The sequence below is a fragment of the Schistocerca cancellata genome, chromosome 8, assembly GCF_023864275.1.
Source record: "Schistocerca cancellata isolate TAMUIC-IGC-003103 chromosome 8, iqSchCanc2.1, whole genome shotgun sequence".
Lineage (NCBI taxonomy): Eukaryota > Metazoa > Arthropoda > Insecta > Orthoptera > Acrididae > Schistocerca > Schistocerca cancellata.
Window position 1 is genome coordinate 367338455 of NC_064633.1, and position 25312 is coordinate 367363766.

Genomic DNA, 25312 nt, shown 5'->3' on the forward strand with positions numbered 1-25312 from the left:
CCTGTGGTTCTGTCAGTGTGATCATGTGATGTATCTGACCCCAGGAATGTGTCAATAAAGTTTCCCCTTCCTGGGACAATGAATTCACGGTGTTCTTATTTCAATTTCCAGGAGTGTATATTCCCAGATATCTCACTTGTGCTTGTTTCTTCAAATGGAACGTTCATAGAGACATGTGTGGTCTGCAGGCACCAAGACAAGTAACATGAAGAGTAATACAGTAAAAACGTGTTCATCTTCAGAACTTTGCGAGACCTGTGGAAGTAACACACATTTTAAAACGGGAAAGAATATGTCAGGTGTATAATAATTTGTAACAACGCACGACGCGCACTCGATACATTTTGAAGGTCAGTACCATCTAATCACCAAACTGGGCATTCATTTTGCAGACGTGAATAAAACCATACCAAAATCATTTAGTATATTAATTTAACTCTAGTAAAAATGTAGTAACAATGGATCCAACTGACGTTTATAAACGCAATTACACTTTAATGTCAAACTTAACAGATGATACGGCGAAAGGGTTACGCTAGCAACACTCCGATACGTAAGTAAAATCGACCAACTCTCCCGTGTCAGAGGCAACACTCCAACTGCTTATGTAGGACAGTAACTCGGCTACACATGCAATGACCAGTGTGACCTCTCAAATGAAGCACGGAACGTTTGGACGTACACAGTTTGTGCAGAGAACGTGAATGTTCGCAAGGGCTAACTGCTTTTGATTCCCATCTCCATTCTGCACAATTATTTTTATATTTTTCGAATTAATTTTTCCTAACGATTCTCAGAAATGGTGCACACCACCACCGAAATTTTTGTAATAGCGGAATTTATGGAAAGAGTGTAGGAATGGTGACAAGAGTTGTTAGATATCCAGGATACGTATCTGTCCGCAGCTCGTGGTGGTGCGGTAGCGTTCTCGCTTCCCGCGCCCGGGTTCCCGGGTTCGATTCCCGGCGGGGTAAGGGATTTTCTCTGTCTCGTGATGATTGGATGTTGTGTGATGCCTTAGGTTAGTTTAGTTTAAGTAGTTCTAAGTTCTAGGGGACTGATGACCATAGATGTTAAGTCCCATAGTGCTCAGAACCATTTGAACCATTTTTTGAACAGGATACGTACCTAAAATATACGAAATCCTCGGACTACCAAAAGAGAAATAAATATTTCGAATCATAAACAGAAGCATAGCAATTAATACAAAATCGGAAAGACGTGCAACAATCTATGTTTCTATTTTATTTCGACACCATAAGCAGGAGTGTTTCTCACAAACCTAAATGTACAATTTATAAAAAAATTAAATAATTAAATAAATAAAACGTAAATTTAAAGAAAAGTAAAATGGTTACGGCTGGCTGTTAAGAATAGACACAAAACGGAACATTTTGCCTGGCACAGGAAGAAAAAGATGATAGGGATCAGAAGGTTCTGAACTTAATTCCAATTCCATGCCTGTTAACAGCAAGGCAGACAGAGATGTACCACAACGGAGCAGAGCAGCTATTAACATCGCTACCTCAGTAATAAAACTGAAAGGTACGGGGGCCTCGTATATTTGGTCTAGATGGAATCATAGATCACCCGGATAATTAAGAATCCAGAGCATCTGGATTGTATAAAGAAAGACGTCCTTCAAATGCTAGAAGCACAGAATTAATAACTAATTTTTTAAATATGCACATAGTATACATTATTTTCACGTAAATGTTGGTTAGAGATTGCTTAAGAGTAACGTTCGTCATCCGGAAGACTCATGAAGTTCCTATTGAGCTAAATATGCCGTTTACGTTCCGCCCGGTCTCGTAGGCGATTTACAAAGAATTGTTCGGTTGAAGTTATTTCTGCATGGCGGTTCCAAACAAACCATTATTGGTTAGGAACTGCATTATGCAATACATAACTGTAACATTATATTTTATTAGAGACGATCGATTTCGATCTAGGGTAAGACCAACATATTATCCAAAAATCTATGAATTTGCGTGGCTGGAATAACGGTTATCAAATGCACATTATTCCATCACGGCCATCCGTTGTGACCGAGCGATTTTAGGCACTTCAGTCTGGAACCGCGTGACAGCTGCGGTCAAGGGTTCGAATCCTGCCTCGGCATGGATGTGTGTGAGGTCCTTAGGTAACGTAACATTGTCTGTATTTTACCTCATAGACACAAACGTCTGTGAGGGTACTTATTTTGATATAGCCGTACTGCCTCTCGACCGTTTTCATCCGCTTGGCCGTACCCAAACACCATCTCTACTTGTTTCCAACATGAATACCGGACTATTCTGCTGCTTAAATTACGTTACATCAATCACACAGCCTGCAACGCACAAGGGACACATGGCACGTGGTCTGAGGAACTGTCATTCGTCAGCGCCATGACAACGATGCTTTCCCGGACACATGTTCATAGGAACTTTTGCTCCTCTATTTCCAGTCACGAATCCGCCACTGCATATGTCGGTTTTATTAATGTTTACCCTGTATGCGTAACATTGTCTCCTTCACTATCAGCGATGAAACAATGTGCATCTGTTAACTGTAATTTCAGTTAGGCAAATACGTAGTGAGATGTATTTTTGTACTGATTGTAGTCTGATCTCAGACCGAAATCGATCGTCTCTAATAAAATATACTGCACAGCAGTGTACTGCATAATGCATTTCTGAAAATTCATAAAAACTGTACGACATCAACTCCAGAAAATATTTTTAACTATTGTTTTAATTCAGCTTCGTTGTTGTCGCTGTATGTGTCATAATTTAATATCCTGAGATATTATAACCACCAACCTCTTCAGTTAATCCATCAAGACTATCGCTATTGGCCGCAACCACACAAATGGCGATAATTCCGCCGTCAAAAATATTTCCGCAGCCAACGTTATTTCGCATCCTCCGTCTATGGATCCTGGGATCTTTGCAAATGTTTCAGGAATATATACAGCAGCAATGTTTTCCAACAGTTCCTCATTACATCTAGTGCATCTAACATTTGTCCTTGCAAAAAAGCACCTTCATTTTCTTTGCTGTCATTTTATAATCGCAACAAACATGGCCATCACAGTGCTCTACACTTTACGTCTTGACTGACGCCTTGCCAGGGTCTGTACGATGCTTAGATGTATTTAATTGAAATGATTCTCGTCGTAGATGGTTATTTAAAAAAACTGTCTGAATGGAGCTGAAATCCGGATAAATGAGGGTCAGATAAATATAAGTTTCCACCGTATAAATAAAATCGCTGCCCTAACAGTCTCTTCCAGATTGACGAGATACTATCACAACATAAAATCATTTTCAGTTAACGATCGCCGGCCACGGTGGCCGAGCGGTTCTAGGCGCTCAGTCAGGAACCGCGCGACTGCTGCGGTCGCAGGTTCGAATTCAGCCACGGGCATGGATGTGTGTGATGTCCTTAGGTTAGTCAGGTTTACGTAGTTCTGAGTTCTAGGGGACTGATGAGCATACATGTTAAGTCCCATAGTGCTCAGAGCCATTTGAACCATTTTTTTCAGTTAACGATCAGAACACAATGCATCAGACAACTCGTACTGTGGAAAGACTAAACTTTTAAAGTGCAAAGTAAAACAAGGTACGCGAAACTGTAAAGCGTCAAACAGAGTAGCTAGCAGCATCGGACTGGAAAAACAGGAGCTACAAGAAAGAATATTTAAATCAAATGCAGACTCCTGTCTCACCTCAGCTAAAAGACGTAAGGTGATGTACAAGCGGAGCCAGAAGCCACTGTCGAATGTCATTAACTGCCAGCATCAGAGCACTCCGCCTAGACGAGGCTCTGTAACGATCGTATTTCCCAATGCAGGACATGTTGACCAGCGGTACGCTCCGCACGTAATGTGTTTCCACACGACGGGCGGCCTGCCGTAACGGCTATTGACTTGGCTGCTTACATCACAGCTGACGGTACAGTGTTGGATAGTGTCGCGTTTGTGGGCGACAGACTTTCCCGACGCGAAGTAAACAGGCGTCCATCACCGAGGCTGCGCTACGGTGGGGCCAAAGCAACGTCGATGCAGGCCCAGCGCTAGTCCGCCTCTAGATACGGGTTCTACGTCGACAGCCACTGCTTTTATTTATTTATTTATTTTTGGCGTAGGACCTCAAAGACTATACAGCCAACAGTAATTACAAAGGCGGCTCATGTAACATAATTGCAATTTCCACAGTAGGACAATAAAAAAGAGTTCAATGTAAAACTATAAGTCCTTAATGTAAAATAAAAACACTAAAAGACGAACACCAGAGAGGCAGTAGTAGTTACAATAGTGCCCAGCTGTATTAGTGCAATTTCCATAACAGATCAATGATAAGAGTGTGAAGTAAAAAGATAACTTTCTTATATACACTACTGGCCATTAAAATTGCTACACCAAGAAGAAATGCAGACGATAACCGGGTATTCATTGGACAAATATATCATACTAGAACTGACATGTGATTACATTTTCACGCAATTTGGGTACATAGATGCTGAGAAATCAGTACCCAGAACAACCATCTCTGGCCGTAAGAATGACCTTGATACGCCTGGGCATTGATTAAAACAGAGCTTGGATGGCGTGTACAGGTCCAGCTGCCCATGCACCTCCCAACGCGATACCACAGTCCATCAAGAGTAGTCACTGGCGTATTGTGACGAGCCAGTTGCTCGGCCACCATTGACCAGACGTTTTCAATTGGTGAGAGCTCTGGAGAATGTGCTTGCCAGGGCAGCAGTCGAACATTTTCTGTATCCAGAAAGGCTCGTACAGGACCTGCAACATGCGGTCGTGCATTATCCTGCTGAAATGTAGGGCTTCGCAGGGATCGAATGAAAGGTAGAGCCACGGGTCGTAACACATCTCAAATGTAATGTCCACTGTTCAAAGTGCCGTCAATGCGAACAAGAGGTGACCGAGACGTGTAACCGATGGCACCCCATACCATCACACCGGGTGATACACCAGTATGGCGAAAATACACGCTTCCAATGTGCGTTCACCGCGAAGTCGCCAAACACGCATGCGACCATCATAATGCTGTAAACAGAACCTGGATTCATCCGAAAAAAATGACGTTTTGCCCTTCGTGCACCCAGGTTCGTCGTTGAGTACACCATCGCAGGAGCTCCTGTCTCTGATGCAGCGTCATGGGTAACCGCAGCCATGGTCTCCGAGCTGCTAGTCCATGCTGCTGCAAACGTCGTCGAACTGTTCGTGCAGATGGTTGTTGTCTTGCAAACGTCGTCATCTGTTGACTCAGGGATCGAGACGTGGCAGCACGATCCGTTACAGCCATGCGGATAAGATGCCTGTCATCTCGACTGCTAGTGATATGAGGCCGTTGGGATCCAGCACGGCGTTCCGTATGACCCTCCTGAACCCACCGATTCCATATTCTGCTAACTGTCATTGGATCTCGACCAACTCGAGCAGCAATGTCGCGATACGATAAACCGCAATCGCGATAGGCTACAAACCGAGCTTTATCAAAGTCGGAAACGTGATGGTACTCATTTCTCCTCCATACACGAGGCATCACAATAACATTTCACCAAGCAACGCCGGCCAATGCTGTTTGTGTATGAGAAATCGGTTGGAAACTTTCGTTATGTCTGCACGTTGTAGGTGTCACCACCAGCGCCAACCCTGTGTGAATGCTCTGAAAAGGTAATGATTTGCATATCAGTGCATCTTGTTCCTGTCAGTTAAATTTCGCGTCTGTAGCACATCATCTTCGTGGTGTAGCAATTTTAATGGTCATTAGTGTACATTAAAAAAATAAAACACAAAATTGCTACCCATGGTTCGAAGCGGTTCGATCTCAGAGTATAATGATACGCATAGCAACATAATAGAAACAAGAGTCGTTTTATCAAACTCAAGAACTGTGTTTTCTGCAACTTTGGGAATCAAGGATCAATAGGAGCCGGAAGACATTCCTGCCATAATAAATACTGTTTCTGTTTGTTAGTAACTCCGCGGTGTAGACAGAGATTCAAGCGACAGTGCAAACATTTGGTATGTGTCGTTAGAGGGCCCGACTTTTAGATCCAGCCTTATCGATGGAAGTGTACTTTGGCCATTGTCGGGTAAGGAAGTGTTCCACGTCGAGATCAATGTTCATCCCCTTTCCGAAATTGGATGACAAGTACGACTGCGGGGCTGCAAAACAGAGTACGACAACAAAGGAGTTTCTAGCTTTGCAGGACTAGCGGTAAAAGAGTTCGTTTCGACCTTCATCTGTTAGGAGCCTGTGTGAGAACCCAGAACTGAAGCACTTCCTTGAGGCAGCGCAGTCAATTACGGAAGACCGACTAAAGAGAAAATTATCGGACAATATTTGTCGTCGTATGGTGATCGGCATGGCAGACGCTTCCACTGGTAGTATTTGGTGGGCATAGATTTCTTAGCTCCAAGAATAAGATAGATGATCTATACTGGAGACTTCGGGTTGCACATCGATGTTGACGCTTTATCATAGACGATGCTGCCATAATCTAAGACCTTACACAGAGGTAACAGGAGTCGGTTCGTTTCCCCACCAACGTCTCGCAAGCATCCGCGATGTATTCGCAGTGTGTTCCACCTTGTCTATTAGTAACGCAACTTGACACGTGCACGTCAGTTTGAAGTCAAAGTAGACGTTAAGTAGCTAAGCATGCGTCTGTAAGGGAAAGTTGCAAGGACGAAGCAGGAGGTCAGATGAGTAGTAATGGTGTCGTTTTCTCGTGGACATTCCTATTGCAAATTTATCCTGTGGCAATGTGAGTCAACTTCCAAGCTCCCATGTGGCCATATTGACACCTGCGCCATAACGTTGTCACCCAAAAGCACGACGATTGGTATTACATACATACGTCACCCACTTATCTCAGAACGTTGACGTTGGGGTGAAATAGTCTCCATATCGGCAACATAAAGAGTGCATAGTGAGCGAGTGAATATCGCACACAGTGGAAGGTACGGGGCGCTATGCGAGGCCCGTATAACGCGTTGTCCTCGTCACGCCAGCCACTGCTTCGACCCCAGGCGCCGCTGCACTGCCTGCTACCAACTCCTGTGTTGGGTGCGGTGTTACGTTCCTTTAATTACCGAATGCGAATTCAGTTTTTAGATGGACCGTGTTTTGTAGCCAGCATAACAAATCAGATAGCAAAAGGTCTCAGAGTTCTATATTCTTTTCCAGTGTACGAATATTCTGCATTTATATAATACGAATTTCCGTTTTTAGATTTCAGGTTCGACTTTGTACATCCGGAGAAGGAAATGCTAGTAACATACTCAGAGCGCAGATAACGATTGTGACGAACTAATGTATCTTTATTCAATATCTTTCATTAAACCGCCGCTGAGCAGGACAGAACTTGTACATAGAGTTCAAAATTATTAAGTCAAATTCTTCTCCCGTAAAGCTGACTTCACGTGCTAGAATAATTAGCGAAACATTCGTCATATGTCCCATAAATTCCTCTCCAGCCTTCAGCTTACCCTAAAAATTAAAATACAGCCTTCCGATAAACATAATTAAAATAACGTAATAACTTTGAGATTTTATGACATTGGGTTCTGGGTACACTTGCTAGTAGCCACATCCATTACATGCTCAGAATTTCTTCAAACTGATGTGGACTGTCTACTCTGTGTACTGTGGCACATGGTGCGATTTCGGTTAGCGAAGATTTACTCTATGCGGTGCGGAGCGGAGGGCACCTGCTCTTCTATTCCCCTCGCGGAGTATGCGCTTAAGAATCCTCTCTATTGTCGACAGATAAAGATATGAAGCCAGTATTCTTATGAATAAATATTTACACTATCTGCAGGTCAAATTAACAGTTCCACTGTGTGGAAATTATTATTATAAATAATAATATCTGTTTTGCCATATGTTTGTAATTTTAGGCTCATAACAACTGCAGTGAATTTGATTAACGCGAGAAATGTCATTTTTATTATATACTAGCTGACAAGCGCGGCGTTGCCCGGGTATCCATGTTGCTAATTTTCTATTACAAACGAAAACAAAAAGTGAACTGTGTTTCTACTGTAAAATGTATTCGTGAAAATATCTTTGGCATTATGAAACAGTCGCACGATAAATGTGCATAATGAACATATGTGTAAGTACAGTATCCGGGAGAAGAAACATTATCCTGGACAGTTTCTAGACGCTGGGGGCAGCTGCTTCGCGTGTCTTAAACGCGATTTTACGATCGTCTCTATGGTAACGCCTCTTCATAGCACTGTAAACGGCTGCTGTTTTCGCCTACAGCCGTTTGCGCTTGGTAGGTGAAAGCTGTCAAAAGCGTGACCAGCTGTCAGGCATTTCCTTAAGTTACATCGACTGTTAGGAGTGTCATTAGTTTTAAAAAACTTCATGCACCAGGAGGCAGGAACCGCGCGATCGCTGCGGTCACAGGTTCGAATCCTGCCTCGGTCATGGATGTGTGTGATGTCGTCAGGTTAGTTAGGTTTAAGTAGTTCTAAGGGACTGATGACCTCCAAAGTTAAGTCCCATAGTGCTCAGAGCCATTTTTTTTTAAATCAGGTGGCATTTTCTCAATTATCTCAGTACTGATGACGTCATATCTCTTGAAGTATGTGTCGTACAGTGATATATTTGTGCAGGTACATTCAGCGGCGTATGTGGATGCCATCTGTTGAATGAGTTTAGAGTAGCGTTCGTAGCAAAGAAATAATAAACTAAAACGACATGTGGTTTTTCACGTACCTCTTTATGACGCCAAATATTCTGAACTATGATAGGTAGGTGGTTCTTCTCACAGCAGTTCTTGCCTGACGATAAAGGATAAGTGTACCACGTTTGCCTGCAGTTAATTCAGTGGTTTAGGAGACGTGGAACGCATACAAGCACATACATACTCAGGCACTCATACACACGCACGCACATACACACACACACACACACACACACACACACACATCCATTTGTATAATATGTACAGATATTCATGCAATTCTTCGTGTATCCGTTTGCGGTGAAGCGAATATAGTTTTACCGATTACGACTACAAGAACGGCATACTTGAAAAATGTGACGCGGAAGACATCTTCAACGCCTATGAGTCTGGCTTATCTTATCGTTTCTTAAGAAATAAAACTTGATGTTCAGGGGCTTGCCACTAAGGAAAGAATCGCAATATCAGTAGAATTTTGTCCGCTTTGTTCCGCGATTGGATCCTCAGTTGAAATACTCAATGACTCGCATCCTGGAGGAATCGGTTCAATCCCGTGTTCGACTATCCTGATTTGGATTTCCTGTGATTTCTCTAAATCCCTCCAGACAAATCCTTAGATGTTTCCTTAGAAAGGGCATGGCAGTTTCCTTCCCTGTCCATGAGCCGGCCGCGGTGGTCGAGCGGTTCTAGGCGCTTCAGTCCGGAACCGCGTGACTGCTACGGTCGCAGGTTCTAATCCTGCCTCGGGCATGGATGTGCGTGGTGTCCTTAGATTAGTTAGGTTTAAGTAGTTCTATGCTCTAGGGGACTGATGACCTCAGATGATAAGTCCCATAGTGCTCAGAGCCATTTGAACCATTTTTTTGAACCTGTCCTTGAAAACAGTCAGAGCTTCTGCTCTGTCTCTAATGACCTCGATATCGAGGGGCGTTAAACCCTAAAGTCACTTCCGTCCTTTTTGAATAAATTGTATCATACTGTGTATGTACTTTCCATGTATAGTGTGTACCTACAAGAGCAGGAAATCGAATTAATACATTGACATAGTATATGACAATATACAAGTACAGTATCAACCTTCAAATGTCTGTTTTTTTTTCAGTTGCAATTTAAACGGTGCGCAAAAACAACATAAAGTTCTACTCGGTTTCACGTAAAATATGTGTTACTTTTTGGGCTTCATAAAATTATTTAGTACGAACTTTTTGCGTTTCAGGTAGTGTTGGGATTTCATTGGATGTCCAAGGAAGTGCCCCACTTACGAATTCGACAGAAGACGTTGTGGCTGCCGACAGATACCAGCAGTTTGAGGTAAATTCCGTGAGGAAATACGTGTAAAATTCTTTTTTGATGTTACTCAGCTGACAAGTCTCATTGGTCTGAAGCCTTGTGGGTTCAATGTTCTCAGTAGTAATTTCATTAGCGTACAAATTAGCTCAATGTACACGAGCAACATTTCCACATAGTCTAAATTTAGCCGGCGATTGTACTCAAACACTCCCTGTTTCAGGCAGGACACTTCGCTCATCCCATCTTCAGCCAAGAAGGTGACTATCCGGCAGTAATGCGCCAGAGAGTAGACGCCAACAGCAAGAGGGAGGGTCGACCACGTTCGAGGCTGCCAATATTTACGCAAGAGGAAGTGAAGTACATCAGAGGTACATGCACACAAACACATACAAACACACACAAACACACACACACACTGTTTACTATTTAAATTTGTAATGAAGTTTCCTGAAGATGATGCAGTTAATAGACAAGATTTTTTAATGATGTCAGTTGTGAATTTCACCTCATGTACAGCACATGATGTGTTCAATAAAACTTTTCACAGTAGACCGAAGTGATGCTTGACTGAAGAAGATGGTGTTGAGTTTTCTTGCTAATGACTGGTTAGGGGGGTGGGTGGGTGGGATGGCTCCCAAGCACTTCCTATTGGAAATAACCGAACTCTGTGGGGTTTAACGTAGCCATTCGATGGACGGATATTATAGAAGACTATGATACAATGTAACAAAGGGAAGTGGTGAATTTTGTAACCAAATCCTTCGTTTGTAGGTGGTATGCCATCCGATGATCGCGTTGCTTTTGATTCGCGCTAACGTAGAAGGTATTGGCTTTAATCATGGCTCCAACATCTTGAGGCTGGTGGCTTCCCCTGTCCACGTTCATACACATTGAAATGTGGCATTAATCCTCCAAGGCAGGTAGCATTTACCAATGAGAATTGTCTTAGGGATGAAATTTTATTTATTGCAATCGATAATGGCCACCGACAAGACACAAATGGATAGAATTATAGACTGTGATTGATCCTAACTTTAGTAAACATTATTCAACATAAAAAGCATTTGAGTTGCTTCACACAAAAGTGTTATCAGTATCGTTACAGGATGGATGTCTTGGGCAGGCCTCGTCCTCTGTCTAAAGAATGACGCACTCTGAACGCTCATGTCGTCACTGTCACAAGACGCCTCCTGAGACGCGGCAAGATAGGAGTAGGCAAAATGCAACAGGGAATAACAATATTAATGTGCTAATAGTAAACTGCAGGAGCGTCTATAGAAAGGTCCCAGAACTGCTCTCATTAATAAACGATCACAACGCCCATATAGTACTAGGGACAGAAAGTTGGCTGAAACCAGACGTAAGCAGTAACGAAATCCTAAACTCAGATTGGAATGTATACCGCAGAGACAAGCTGAACAGTGAAGGGGGAGGCGTGTTTATAGCGGTAAGAAGTGCAATAGTATCGAAGGAAATTGACGGAGATCCGAAATGTGAAATGATTTGGGTGAAGGTCGCGGTTAAAGCAGGCTCAGACATGGTAATTGGATGTCGCTATAGGCCCCCTGGCTCAGCAGCTGTTGTGGCTGAGCACCTGAAGGATAATTTGGAAAATATTTCGAGTATATTTCCCCACCATGTTATAGTTCTGGGTGGAGATTTTAATCTGCCGGATATAGACTGGGAGACTCAGACGTTCATAACGGGTGGCAGGGACAAAGAATCCAGTGAAATTTTTTTAAGTGCTTTATCTGAAAACTACCTTGAGCAGTTAAACAGAGAACCGACTCGTGGCGATAACATATTAGACCTTCTGGTGACAAACAGACCCGAACTATTTGAAAAAGTTAACGCAGAACAGGGAATCAGTGATCATAAAGCGGTTACGGCATCGATGATTTCAGCCGTAAATAGGAATATTAAAAAGGGTAGGAAGATTTTTCTGTTTAGAAAAAGTGACAAAAAGCAGATTTCAGAGTACCTGTTGGCTCAACACAAAAGTTTTGTCTCAAGTACTGATAGTGTTGAGGATCAGTGGACAAAGTTCAAAACCATCGTACAATATGCGTTAGATGAGTATGTGCCAAGCAAGATCGTAAGAGATGGAAAAGAGCCACCGTGGTTCAACAACCGAGTTAGAAAACTGCTGCGGAAGCAAAGGGAACTTCACAGCAAACATAAACATAGCCAAAGCCTTGTAGACAAACAAAAGTTACGCGAAGCGAAATGTAGTGTGAAGAGAGCTATGCGAGAGGCGTTCAATGAATTCGAAAGTAAAATTCTATGTACTGACTTGGCAGAAAATCCTAAGAAATTCTGGTCTTATGTCAAAGCGGTAGGTGGATCAAAACAAAATGTCCAGACACTCTGTGACCAAAATGGTACTGAAACAGAGGATGACAGACTAAAGGCCGAGATACTAAATGTCTTTTTCCAAAGTTGTTTCACAGAGGAAGATTGCACTGTAGTTCCTTCTCTAGATTGTCGCACAGATGACAAAATGGTAGATATCGCAATAGACGACAGAGGGATAGAGAAACAATTAAAATCGCTCAAAAGAGGAAAGGCCTCTGGACCTGATGGGATACCAGTTCAATTTTACACAGAGTACGCGAAGGAACTTGCCCCCCTTCTTGCAGCGGTGTACCGTAGGTCTCTAGAAGAGCGTAGCGTTCCAAAGGATTGGAAAAGGGCACAGGTCATCCCCGTTTTCAAGAAGGGACGTCGAACAGATGTGCAGAACTATAGACCTATATCTCTAACGTCGATCAGTTGTAGAATTTTGGAACACGTATTGTGTTCGAGTATAATGACTTTTCTGGAGACTAGAAATCTACTCTGTAGGAATCAGCATGGGTTTCGAAAAAGACGGTCATGTGAAACCCAGCTCGCGCTATTCGTCCACGAGACTCAGAGGGCCATAGACACGGGTTCACAGGTAGATGCCGTGTTTCTTGACTTCCGCAAGGCGTTCGATACAGTTTCCCACAGTCGTTTATTAAACAAAGTAAGAGCATATGGACTATCAGACCAATTGTGTGATTGGATTGAGGAGTTCCTAGATAACAGGACGCAGCATGTTATTCTCAATGGAGAGAAGTCTTCCGAAGTAAGAGTAATTTCAGGTGTGCCGCAGGGGAGTGTCATAGGACCGTTGCTATTCACAATATACATAAATGACCTGGTGGATGACATCGGAAGTTCACTGAGGCTTTTTGCAGATGATGCTGTGGTGTATCGAGAGGTTGTAACAATGGAAAATTGTACTGAAATGCAAAAGGATCTGCAGCGAATTGACGCATGGTGCAGGGAATGGCAACTGAATCTCAATGTAGACAAGTGTAATGTGCTGCGAATACACAGAAAGATAGATCCTTTATCATTTAGCTACAAAATAGCAGGTCAGCCACTGGAAGCAGTTAATACCATAAATTATCTGGGAGTACGCATTAGGAGTGATTTAAAATGGAATGATCATATAATGTTGATTGTCGGTAAAGCAGATGCCAGACTGAGATTCATTGGAAGAATCCTAAGGAAATGCAATCCGAAAACAAAGGAAGTAGGTTACAGTACGCTTGTTCGCCCACTGCTTGAATACTGCTCAGCAGTGTGGGATCCGTACCAGATAGGGTTGATACAAGACATAGAGAAGATCCAACGGAGAGCAGCGCGCTTCGTTCCAGGATCATTTAGTAATCACGAAAGCGTTACGGAGATGATAGATAAACTCCAGTGGAAGACTCTGCAGGAGAGACGCTCAGTAGCTCGGTACGGGCTTTTGTCAAAGTTTCGAGAACATACCTTCACCGAAAAGTCAAGCAGTATATTGCTCCCTCCTACGTATATCTCGCGAAGAGACCATGAGGATAAAATCAGAGAGATTAGAGCCCACACAGAGGCATACCGACAATCCTTCTTTCCACGAACAATACGAGACTGGAATAGAAGGGAGAACCGATAGAGGTACGGAAGGTACCCTCCGCCACACACCGTCAGGTGGCTTGCGGAGTATGGATGTAGATGTAGATGTAGATGTAGATGTCATGGGATTCAGATAGCGAAACATCTGACGATAGTGGATCAAAGGGAAGTTGTCAAATATAAAGTCGATATAATTCAAAATCTCTTCTACAGCGTTCAGTTAAGAACTAAGAAGAATCAGGAGTAATTATGCTGACGGAAAAAATGGCAATACCAAGAAGGATCTGTGCGACATAAATAAAAGTTGGTAGGCGTGTTTCTACATCTCAAAGATGGTGTCAATTCAAATTTCGCACCAGTCGCAAAAGATTGGTGCTAACAGCGTCACTATGAGAATGAAAATCACATTTGCTTTAAATACACAATGTAATGGTCGTGTGCGTAAGTTACCATTGAGAGTGTGAAAAGGTAAATACATTGTTTGTTCTCTATTAAAATCTTTCTTTTGCTAACTATGCCTATCAGTAGGTAGTGCCTTCTGTAGTTTGAATCTTTTATTTAGCTGGCAGTAGTGGCGCTCGCTGTATTGCAGTAGTTCGAGTAACGAAGATTTTTGTGAGGTAAGTGATTTGTGAAAGGTATAAGTTAATGTTAGTCAGGGCCATTGTTTTGTAGGGATTATTGAAAGTCAGATTGCGTTGCGCTAAAAATATTGTGTGTCAGTTCAAGCACAGTCATGTATAGTTTTTCAAAGGGGACGTTTCAAGTGGACATGGTGAGTTGATGCTAGTCAAGAATACCCTTAAGGCGACAAAGACACCATTGTCAACACCTCAGTGAGTTTGAAGGAGCTCGTGTAATAGCGCTACGAGAAGCTGGATGTTCCTTCTGTGATGATAGAGAATGACTTCACAGGAACGTAGCCATTTTACATGATTGCTACGGTGTATGGAAACCGAACTTCGGACGATCCCTCAACACTTCCAAGAGGGTAGACCACCGTATTCCACCTATGGCTCTGGTGCATCGTACAGCATCTACTGCAGCAATATGAGTAGCAGTTGGCACCACAATGAAACAACGAACTGGTACAAAACGGATACTTCAAGGACAGCTCCGAACCAGACGCTCTGTAACGTGCATTCCACTGACCCCAAACTACTGCCGTTTGGGATATCAGTGACGTCAACCGAGAGCTCACTCAAGAGCAGGATGCAGATCTGTAGCCTTTTCTAGTGAAAGATAATTCTGCCACGGCATCATTTATAGCCGTGTATTGGTTACAACGAGGCCAGTTGAGAGAATGCAACCAGCCTGCCTGTATGCTAGACAAAATGGACATAAACTGGAGTTTTGGTCAGCGGCTACTCCACGCATCCTGACTGCAAATTTGTACGCCTATCTGATGATTTGACCAGCAGTGCTGCCATTCATGAACAGCATTCAAGTGGCTGTTTTCCAACAGGACAACGCTCGCCGACATGCAGATGTTGTAACCGAACTGGTTCTATAGGATCTCGACATGTTGCCTTGACCTGCTCTACCACCAGGTCTGTCTCCAATCGAGCACATATGGGACATCATCGGACGACAACTCCAGCGTCATCCACAAACAGCATTACCCGATCCTGTATAGACCAACCAAGTGCAACAGGCATGGAAATCCAATGCAGATACTGACATCTGGCACCTGTTAAACACAATGCTTGCGCATTTACATGGTTACAATCAGCATTCTGGTGGTGACACGGATTATTAATGTACCAGCATTTCACATTTTCAATGGCTTATCTCACGCTTACATTAACATGTGATCTTGTAATGTTAATCACATAGCCGGATGGAGTGGCCGAGCGGTTCTAGGCGCTAGAGTTTGGAACCACGCGACCGCTACGGTCGCAGGGTCGAATCCTGCCTCGGGCATGGATGTGTGTGATGTCCTTAGGTTAGTTAGGTTTAAGTAGTTCTAAGTTCTAGGGGACTGATGACCTCAGAAGTTTAAGTCCCATAGTGCTCAGAGCCATTTGTTAATCACATAAATATGTTACCTAGACCAAAACATTCGTGGAATTTCATGACTTTACATTAACTATATTTTGATGTTGCGATTATTTTTCTGTCACTGTATTTTAATATTCATGAACAAGAGTGTTTTACTACGCTCTCCTTTGTTATCTGTATCACCATTCAATCACATTTGAGTTGTGAAGGGGCAGAGCCCGATGTTAAAATTTAGGTCTCTTGCGAATACAAGAGGCAAAATCAAAGCATGCTATTTCAGGGACGGTAGGTTTCTGTACTGTTACAGACAATGACAGACCCGAAATTTCATCGCAATTTGCATCCTCCACTGGGGAAATCACCACCACGTGCATGAGCTGCGCCGTTCAGAAGTATGTATGGCCTCGTTTGGTTTTCGAGGAAATCGAATTTTGCAGTGTAACACGACTCGTGAATACGGGCGGACTCAATGTGTACTGCAAACGTGCAATGGCACTGATCCTGCGATGGAGGTAACAAGGCCAGCGCACCTTCTTGTCATCACCTATTTCGTCCAGATTCATGGAGTATCTAGCGCTTGGCCAAAAATGAAAGTGACAGAGCTGGGAGCTAAATAACACTTTTGGCACGGGTATGAACCATTTCCATCTTCGCAGTCTCCAGGCAGCGGTTGGCTCCCCCACGAAAAACACTACAGAGCGATAATCCGAAGGTCGAGGGTTACTGTTCCTCTGCGGATGCTTTTTCTTAATTTTCAATGTTTACATTACTTACACTGCAAATAAACCGATATAATACTCAGTGTGCTGTATTTCTTAACTTTTTCATCAAAGGCATGAAATCGAGAGCCAAAGGAAAATTTGGGATTACGAAAAAATTTCTGGGAAGGGATCGTAATGCGTACACGAGAAATTCGTATGTAGAGTTAGATACTTCTAGTGTTGATGATCTGTATATGCTGGGTAATAGTCATCGTAAAATAAGAGGAAGCTGTAATGTTTCAGCATCTTATACACATTGTACACGTCGCATTTCTTACAGTTTCTAATGAAAAACTAACTTGGTTTGCTGTAATGAGAGGTTCTCTCTCATCGCAGTTTGGCAGTAAACCACATCATCATTTCGCCTAATATTGCTAAGGACAGCTGATGATGTGCAATGAAATATATTTTGGAATAGTCTGCTCGGGATTTGCTTTCTTTTTTTCTTTCGAAGAGATAAGAGCAGTTTTGAAGCTATTTGATAAAATTATTTAGCTGACGAGAAAAACAGACATCGCAGGGTTGCAGTAGCGAGTGTATGTGGGGGCAGGTGGCCCACTTTAATACTGCACAACGCCAATCATTCTTCATCTTCAAAAATCTCGTCGCTTAATTGTGGATTTTCCTCCCCAAGAGTCATTTATCAGAAGAAATTTGCTCCCCTTTACATGGTGTTTTATCATATCACCTGGAATATAATGAGCCTTATCTCGGTTGATTTGCAGTTTATGTAATGAACAAATTGAAAATAGTTTTTTCTGCATAGTGAGTCAATCGCACGACCTTCAGATTGCAATTCTGTAATTCTTTCTTTGCTCTGTCCGTTGCCTAGTGACGACTAAGTTAATGTATCACGATTCGTCCAACACGCCTCAAAACTGATATTACTTTCTAAACTTTTGGCTACCTGAAATTCACACTTTTTTTCACTTTCGCTTCCGGCCAAATGCTGGATATAACTTCAATCTGTACGAAGACGGTGATGAAAGGAAGGCGCGGTCTCCTCGTAGGCTCTGTGCCCGGTGACGTTCTTTGACTTCCTTACTGCAATGCGAAATCATTGTTCTGCATAAATATTTCTTCCCCATTCGTGAATTGACGAATGATATACAGTGATAGACGAAATTATTATGTCTGATATCATGTTGGTCCACCTTTGGAATGCACTGCAGCAGCGACTTTCGTGGTATGGTTTGGATAAGACGTTGGTAGGTTCTGGAGGTATGTAGTACCAGATGACAACGTACATGCAACGTAATTCATTAACCTGCGGTTTGTGGGCGCAGAACTGGCTCCAGTTGCTACGGGGTCCAGTTCGTGTTCAAAACAGGCGAATTTGGTGGGTAAGAGCAGTAACTCACTGTCATGGTTCTTAAACCGGTATAGTACGATATTGGCCACTTGAAAGATGCCATCACCGTCGGGGAAGATATCAACCGTGAAGAGACGCAAATGGTCCACAGCTGTTACTGACTAGTCGATCTCTACTACAGGTCGCATTGAAGACGAGGTGAATGTCCCCAGAACTTAATACTTCCCCTACCGGCCTATATCTGTGCCGCAGTGCGTATTTCAAGCTGCCGTTCGTCGGTGTCACAACATGTCCGGACACAACTACACTCCTGGAAATTGAAATAAGAACACCGTGAATTCATTGTCCCAGGAAGGGGAAACTTTATTGACACATTCCTGGGGTCAGATACATCACATTATCACACTGACAGAACCACAGGCACATAGACACAGGCAACAGAGCATGCACAATGTCGGCACTAGTACAGTGTATATCCACCTTTCGCAGCAATGCAGGCTGCTATTCTCCCATGGAGACGATCGTAGAGATGCTGGATGTAGTCCTGTGGAACGGCTTGCCATGCCATTTCCACCTGGCGCCTCAGTTGGACCAGCGTTCGTGCTGGACGTGCAGACCGCGTGAGACGACGCTTCATCCAGTCCCAAACATGCTCAATTGGGGACAGATCCGGAGATCTTGCTGGCCAGGGTAGTTGACTTACACCTTCTAGAGCACGTTGGGTGGCACGGGATACATGCGGACGTGCATTGTCCTGTTGGAACAGCAAGTTCCCTTGCCGGTCTAGGAATGGTAGAACGATGGGTTCGATGACGGTTTGGATGTACCGTGCACTATTCAGTGTCCCCTCGACGATCACCAGTGGTGTACGGCCAGTGTAGGAGATCGCTCCCCACACCATGATGCCGGGTGTTGGCCCTGTGTGCCTCGGTCGTATGCAGTCCTGATTGTGGCGCTCACCTGCACGGCGCCAAACACGCATACGACCATCATTGGCACCAAGGCAGAAGCGACTCTCATCGCTGAAGACGACACGTCTCCATTCGTCCCTCCATTCACGCCTGTCGCGACACCACTGGAGGCGGGCTGCACGATGTTGGGGCGTGAGCGGAAGACGGCCTAACGGTGTGCGGGACCGTAGCCCAGCTTCATGGAGACGGTTGCGAATGGTCCTCGCCGATACCCCAGGAGCAACAGTGTCCCTAATTTGCTGGGAAGTGGCGGTGCGGTCCCCTACGGCACTGCGTAGGATCCTACGGTCTTGGCGTGCATCCGTGCGTCGCTGCGGTCCGGTCCCAGGTCGACGGGCACGTGCACCTTCCGCCGACCACTGGCGACAACATCGATGTACTGTGGAGACCTCACGCCCCACGTGTTGAGCAATTCGGCGGTACGTCCACCCGGCCTCCCGCATGCCCACTATACGCCCTCGCTCAAAGTCCGTCAACTGCACATACGGTTCACGGCCACGCTGTCGCGGCATGCTACCAGTGTTAAAGACTGCGATGGAGCTCCGTATGCCACGGCAAACTGGCTGACACTGACGGCGGCGGTGCACAAATGCTGCGCAGCTAGCGCCATTCGACGGCCAACACCGCGGTTCCTGGTGTGTCCGCTGTGCCGTGCGTGTGATCATTGCTTGTACAGCCCTCTCGCAGTGTCCGGAGCAAGTATGGTGGGTCTGACACACCGGTGTCAATGTGTTCTTTTTTCCATTTCCAGGAGTGTATCTAACAGGCGTAGAAAGAAGACGACTCATCCGGTCAGCCGACAGGTTTTAATTGATTCACGGTCCTGTCTCGATGATCTCGTGTTCACTAAAATCGTGACGAAGTCGTTGAATTTGCAGGGTAACAAGTTGAGGTACTCCGTTGCGGAGCTCTCTTTTTACCACTGAGACGTCAGGTATGATCGAATGGCATTCTAGCTTACTAGATTAAGAATGGTTGTAGTGGCCAGGGGGAAGGGGGGCAAAGTTTCACTGTCGTGGAGATACCTGAAGCCTAGTGCGAAAATTTATAACTATTCAAAGAGCATTCTTTGGTTTTGTCAGCGAGTTACCTGGCGATAGCTGCGCGCGCTCTCTTGCAATGACATAAGGCGAATGATAAATTCGTTTTCATGTATTGAAATTATATGCATTTTGACAGTCAACTGTTGCAGTGGTGGTAAAACCTTATATTTTAGCATTCAAAAGCTCGTTTTATGTATTACCCTGGTTATGTAATTTCCTATTGAGATAACTTTTAGTGTACTGGCGTCCAGTCGGGCATTGTAGTCAAGTGCACACTTTTCCCGAATACATATTTTGCAACATATAGACCTTGTTTCAAGGGAACGAAATTGATAATAAGACGAGAGTATTTCATATAGTATATCTACTGTCATTTTGACTATTTTTCGACCGTGAGTGTCTCAAGAAATATGTAAATTTTTTTTTTAATTACCGCTACCAGTCACAAACTTTGATAACTGTAGTATTATTTATTTATTTTTCTACATGTTGCGAGAGAATACATCATTTTCAGGCTAAATAGCATTACGAAAACAATTTCACGATAAGATCTTACTGATGTTACACAGTCTTGTCATAAATGCTGTGGTTATCTTGTGGAAGAAGAGGAAACTGAGTAAGAGAATAACCACAGCATTTATGAAAAGACTGTGTAACATCAGTATAATCTTAGCGTGAAATTGTTTTTGTAATGCCAATTAGCCTGAAGATGAGGTATTCCCTCGAAGCATCTATCAATATAAATAAATAATACTATAGTTAACAAAGTTTGTGACTGGTAGCGGTAATTTAAAAAACCTTTACCAGCTTCCAAAGTGACATCGACTCTTACTAAGTCTCCACTTCCTCTTGCTCTGCGGAAAATTCTCACTAACATCTTACTGATTTGGCACTGGCATAACGGTCAGTTGTTGAGATATGCTCTTCACTATTTAACTGACTGTTGCAGGATCTGCTGACTTCTTCGGGTTGAACCACTACTGGACGGACTTCGTAACTGATGAAGTGAACGCCACGTCGCCCTCAAAGGCTGGCGACACGGGCGCTACTGCCGTCAGAAATGGCGTAAGTTGACAGCGAACACCATTGCTGCGTACTCGTATTAAGTGAAGGTCAATAAACTATTTTCGTGTTCTGAGATATCACACATTACGGTTTCTTCCAGCCGTTTGTTTCCACATTTTAAGACATGAATAAACTGACATCACATCCGAAGAAGACGAGTATAAGAGTTATACGCCTGCCAGGCTAAAATACGGGGAGCAAAAGGTTATATATGATGATGATGATGATATCTGCAGCATAGTGCCCAGAGTCGATCGCGGTCCTCTGGTTTGGAGCCGTGTGGAGGGTCTAAACCTGAGGCTCAGACGACTCTGCGACTATAATGGTTGCAAATTCATCGACCTCCGTTATTGGGTGGAGAACTGTAGGGCCCCCCTAGACAGGTCAGGCGTGCACTACACACCGGAAGCAGCTACTAGGGTAGCAGAGTACGTGTGGCGTGCACACGGGGGTTTTTTAGGTTAGAGGGACCCCCCCCCCCCCCTGGGCGAAACGATAAAATACCTGACGGCTTACCAGAGAGGACATTATCATCGTTGATAAAGAACGTCCGTCCTCAGAGACCAAAAACAGGAAAAGTTAACGTAATATTGGTAAGCTGCAGGAGTATCCAGGGCAAGGTTCCTGAATTAGTATCTCTTATTGATGGAAATAGTGCGCATATAGTATTAGGAACGGAAAGTTGGTTAAAACCGGAAGTGAACAGTAACGAAAACCTAGACACAGAATGGAATATATACCGCAAGGATAGGATAAACGCCAATGGTGGAGGAGTATTTATAGCAGTAAAGAATTCAATAATATCCAGTGAAGTTATTAGCGAATGCGAATGTGAAATAATCTGGGTTAAGCTAAGTATCAAAGGTGGGTCAGATATGATAGTCGGATGCTTCTATAGACCACCTGCATCAGCAACCGTAGTAGTTGAGCGCCTCAGAGAGAACCTGCAGAACGTCGTGAAGAAGTTTCGTGATCATACTATTGTAATAGGGGGAGACTTCAATCTACCAGGTATAGAATGGGATAGTCACACAATCAGAACTGGAGCCAGGGACAGAGACTCTTGTGACATTATCCTGACTGCCTTGTCCGAGAATTACTTCGAGCAGATAGTTAGAGAACCAACTCGTGAAGCTAACGTTTTAGACCTCATAGCAACAAATAGACCGGAACTTTTCGACTCCGTGAATGTAGAAGAGGGTATCAGTGATCATAAGTCAGTGGTTGCATCAATGACTACAAGTGTAATAAGAAATGCCAAGAAAGGGAGGAAAATATATTTGCTTAACAAGAGTGATAGGGCACAAATCGCAGAATATCTGAGTGACCACCATCAAACGTTCATTTCTGAGGAAGAGGATGTGGAACAAAAATGGAAAAAATTCAGAAACATCGTCCAGTACGCCTTAGATAAGTTCGTACCGACTAAGGTCCAAAGCGAGGGGAAAGATCCACCGTGGTATAACAATCATGTACGAAAGGTACTACGGAAACAAAGAAAGCTTCATCATAGGTTTAAGAGTAGTCGAATCATAGCTGATAAGGAAAAGCTGAACGAAGCGAAAAAGAGCGTAAAGAGAGCAATGAGAGAAGCATTCAACGAATTCGAACGTAAAACATTGGCAAACAATCTAAACAAGAACCCTAAAAAGTTTTGGTCATATGTAAAATCGGTAAGCGGATCTAAATCCCCTATTCAGTCACTCGTTGACCACGATGACACCGAAACAGAGGACGACCGAAGAAAGGCAGAAATACTGAATTCAGTGTTCCGAAACTGTTTCACTGCGGAAAATCGTAACACGGTCCCTGACTTCAGCCGTCGCACGGACGCCAAAATGGAAAATATTGAAATAAACGATATCGGAATTGAAAAACAACTGCTATCACTTAGTAGCGGAAAAGCATCCGGACCAGACGAGATACCCTTAAGATTCTACAGTGATTATGCTAAAGAACTTGCCTCCTTTCTATCAGCAATTTATCGTAGATCGCTGGAAGAACGTAAAGTACCTAGCGACTGGAAGAAAGCGCAGGTCGTTCCCATTTTCAAGAAGGGTCATAAATCAGATGCGAATAATTATAGGCCTATTTCGCTTACGTCAATCTGTTGTAGAATAATGGAACATGTTTTGTGTTCTCGTATTATGACGTTCTTAGATAATACAAATCTCCTTCATCATAACCAACATGGATTCCGCAAACAGAGATCATGTGAAACTCAGCTCGCCCTATTTGCCCAAGAAATTCACAGTGCCGTAGACACTGGCGAGCAGATTGATGCCGTATTCCTGGACTTCAGGAAGGCATTTGATACGGTTCCGCACTTACGTTTAGTGAAAAAAATACGAGCTTACGGAATATCGGACCAGGTTTGTGATTGGATTCAGGATTTCCTAGAAGAAAGAACACAACATGTCATTCTTAACGGTTCAAAATCTGCAGATGTAGAGGTAATTTCGGGAGTACCGCAAGGAAGCGTGATAGGACCTTTATTGTTTACAATATACATAAATGACTTAGTTGACAACATCGGTAGCTCCGTGAGGCTATTTGCAGATGACACGGTTGTCTACAAGAAAGTAGCAACATCAGAAGACTCGTACGTACTCCAGGAAGACCTGCAGAGGATTAATTCATGGTGCGACAGCTGGCAGCTTTCCCTAAACGTAGATAAATGTAATATAATGCGCATACATAGGGGCAGAAATCCATTCCAGTACGATTATGCCATAGGTGGTAAATCACTGGAAGCGGTAACGACCGTAAAATACTTAGGAGTTACTATCCGGAGCGATCTGAAGTGGAATGATCACATAAAACAAATAGTGGGAAAAGCAGGCGCCAGGTTGAGATTCATGGGAAGAATTCTAAGGAAATGTGACTCATCGACGAAAGAAGTAGCTTACAAAACGCTTGTTCGTCCGATTCTTGAGTATTGCTCATCAGTATGGGACCCTTACCAGGTTGGATTAATAGAAGAGATAGACATGATCCAGCGAAAAGCAGCGCGATTCGTCATGGGGACATTTAGTCAGCGCGAGAGCGTTACGGAGATGCTGAACAAGCTCCAGTGGCGGACACTTCAAGAAAGGCGTTACGCAATACGGAGAGGTTTATTATCGAAATTACGAGAGAGCACATTCCGGGAAGAGATGGGCAACATATTACTACCGCCCACATATATCTCGCGTAATGATCACAACGAAAAGATCCGAGAAATTAGAGCAAATACGGAGATAGTGGTACAATAAGTACCCTCCGCCACACACCGTAAGGTGGCTCGCGGAGTATAGATGTAGATGTAGATGTAGATGATGTCCTCCTCGCCGTGTCCGGCGACAGCGACTCCGTCAGTCTTCTCTGTCCTTATTGTGGTAGGCTCGGATGTGGCTCGCGAATCCGAATTTCGCTTTGAATATCCTGTTGCCTGAAGCACAGTGAAGTTGACCAGCAGAGTTGTAAGTATACGTGTAGACAAGCTTGAGCTGAGCTTTTCGGAGCTCTCTTTCAGCATCCAGGTTCATTAGACACTTTTGCTCGAATTGTTCGATGCTGTTATGTACAGTTGATCGCCACTCCGATCGGCGCAATGCTAGCTCCTCCCAACGGTTGCTTGGAATGCCACAGGCTGCAAGGTGGCGTTTAATGGTGTCTTTATATCGCAGGTGTTGACCACCTTTCCTCCTCTTCCCGCACGAGAGCTGCGAGTAGAACACCGCTATAGGTAGCCAACTGTCATCCATGCGTACTATGTGACCACTCCATCTCAGTTGATGTTTCATTATTAAAGCTTCAATACCAGCCAGTTTCACGCGGCGCAAAATCTCCGTGTTTGGGACACGGTCTTCCCATTTGATGCGCAGAATTGATCTCAGACATCGAAGATGAAATTTATCTAGCCTCTTAATGTCAGCTTTGTAACACCACCAGGTTTCCGAGGCATAGAGTAAGGTGGATAATACTACTGCTTTGCAGACTGCAATTTTTGTTTGTAGTTTGAGATCATGTGATTTCCATACTCGGTCATTAAGCTTACCGAAAGCTGAGGCTGCGCTGGCTATACGCGCTGCGATTTCCGTTGTCAGGCTGTTGTCACTTCTAATTTGGCTTCCCAGGTATTTGAAATTTGACATATTTTGCAAGGGTTTGTTATTTAACTCAATACTGGAATCATCTGCATTAAGACCTCTAAGTGGCTGTTTGAGAACTTGCGTCTTAGTGATGCTAATG

General features: G+C 43.7%; 1 protein-coding gene across 1 annotated transcript in view; it reads left to right on the plus strand.

The window, feature by feature from the left end:
• The window catches only part of LOC126095584 (myrosinase 1-like), a 75229-nt gene that overhangs the window by 37363 nt on the left and 12554 nt on the right, over positions 1-25312 (plus strand). Inside the window, exons 6-8 of the mRNA XM_049910358.1 lie at positions 9929-10023; positions 10223-10370; positions 20964-21079. Of these exons, the coding sequence (XP_049766315.1) occupies positions 9929-10023; positions 10223-10370; positions 20964-21079 (359 nt within the window). The remainder of the gene's footprint in view (positions 1-9928; positions 10024-10222; positions 10371-20963; positions 21080-25312) is intronic.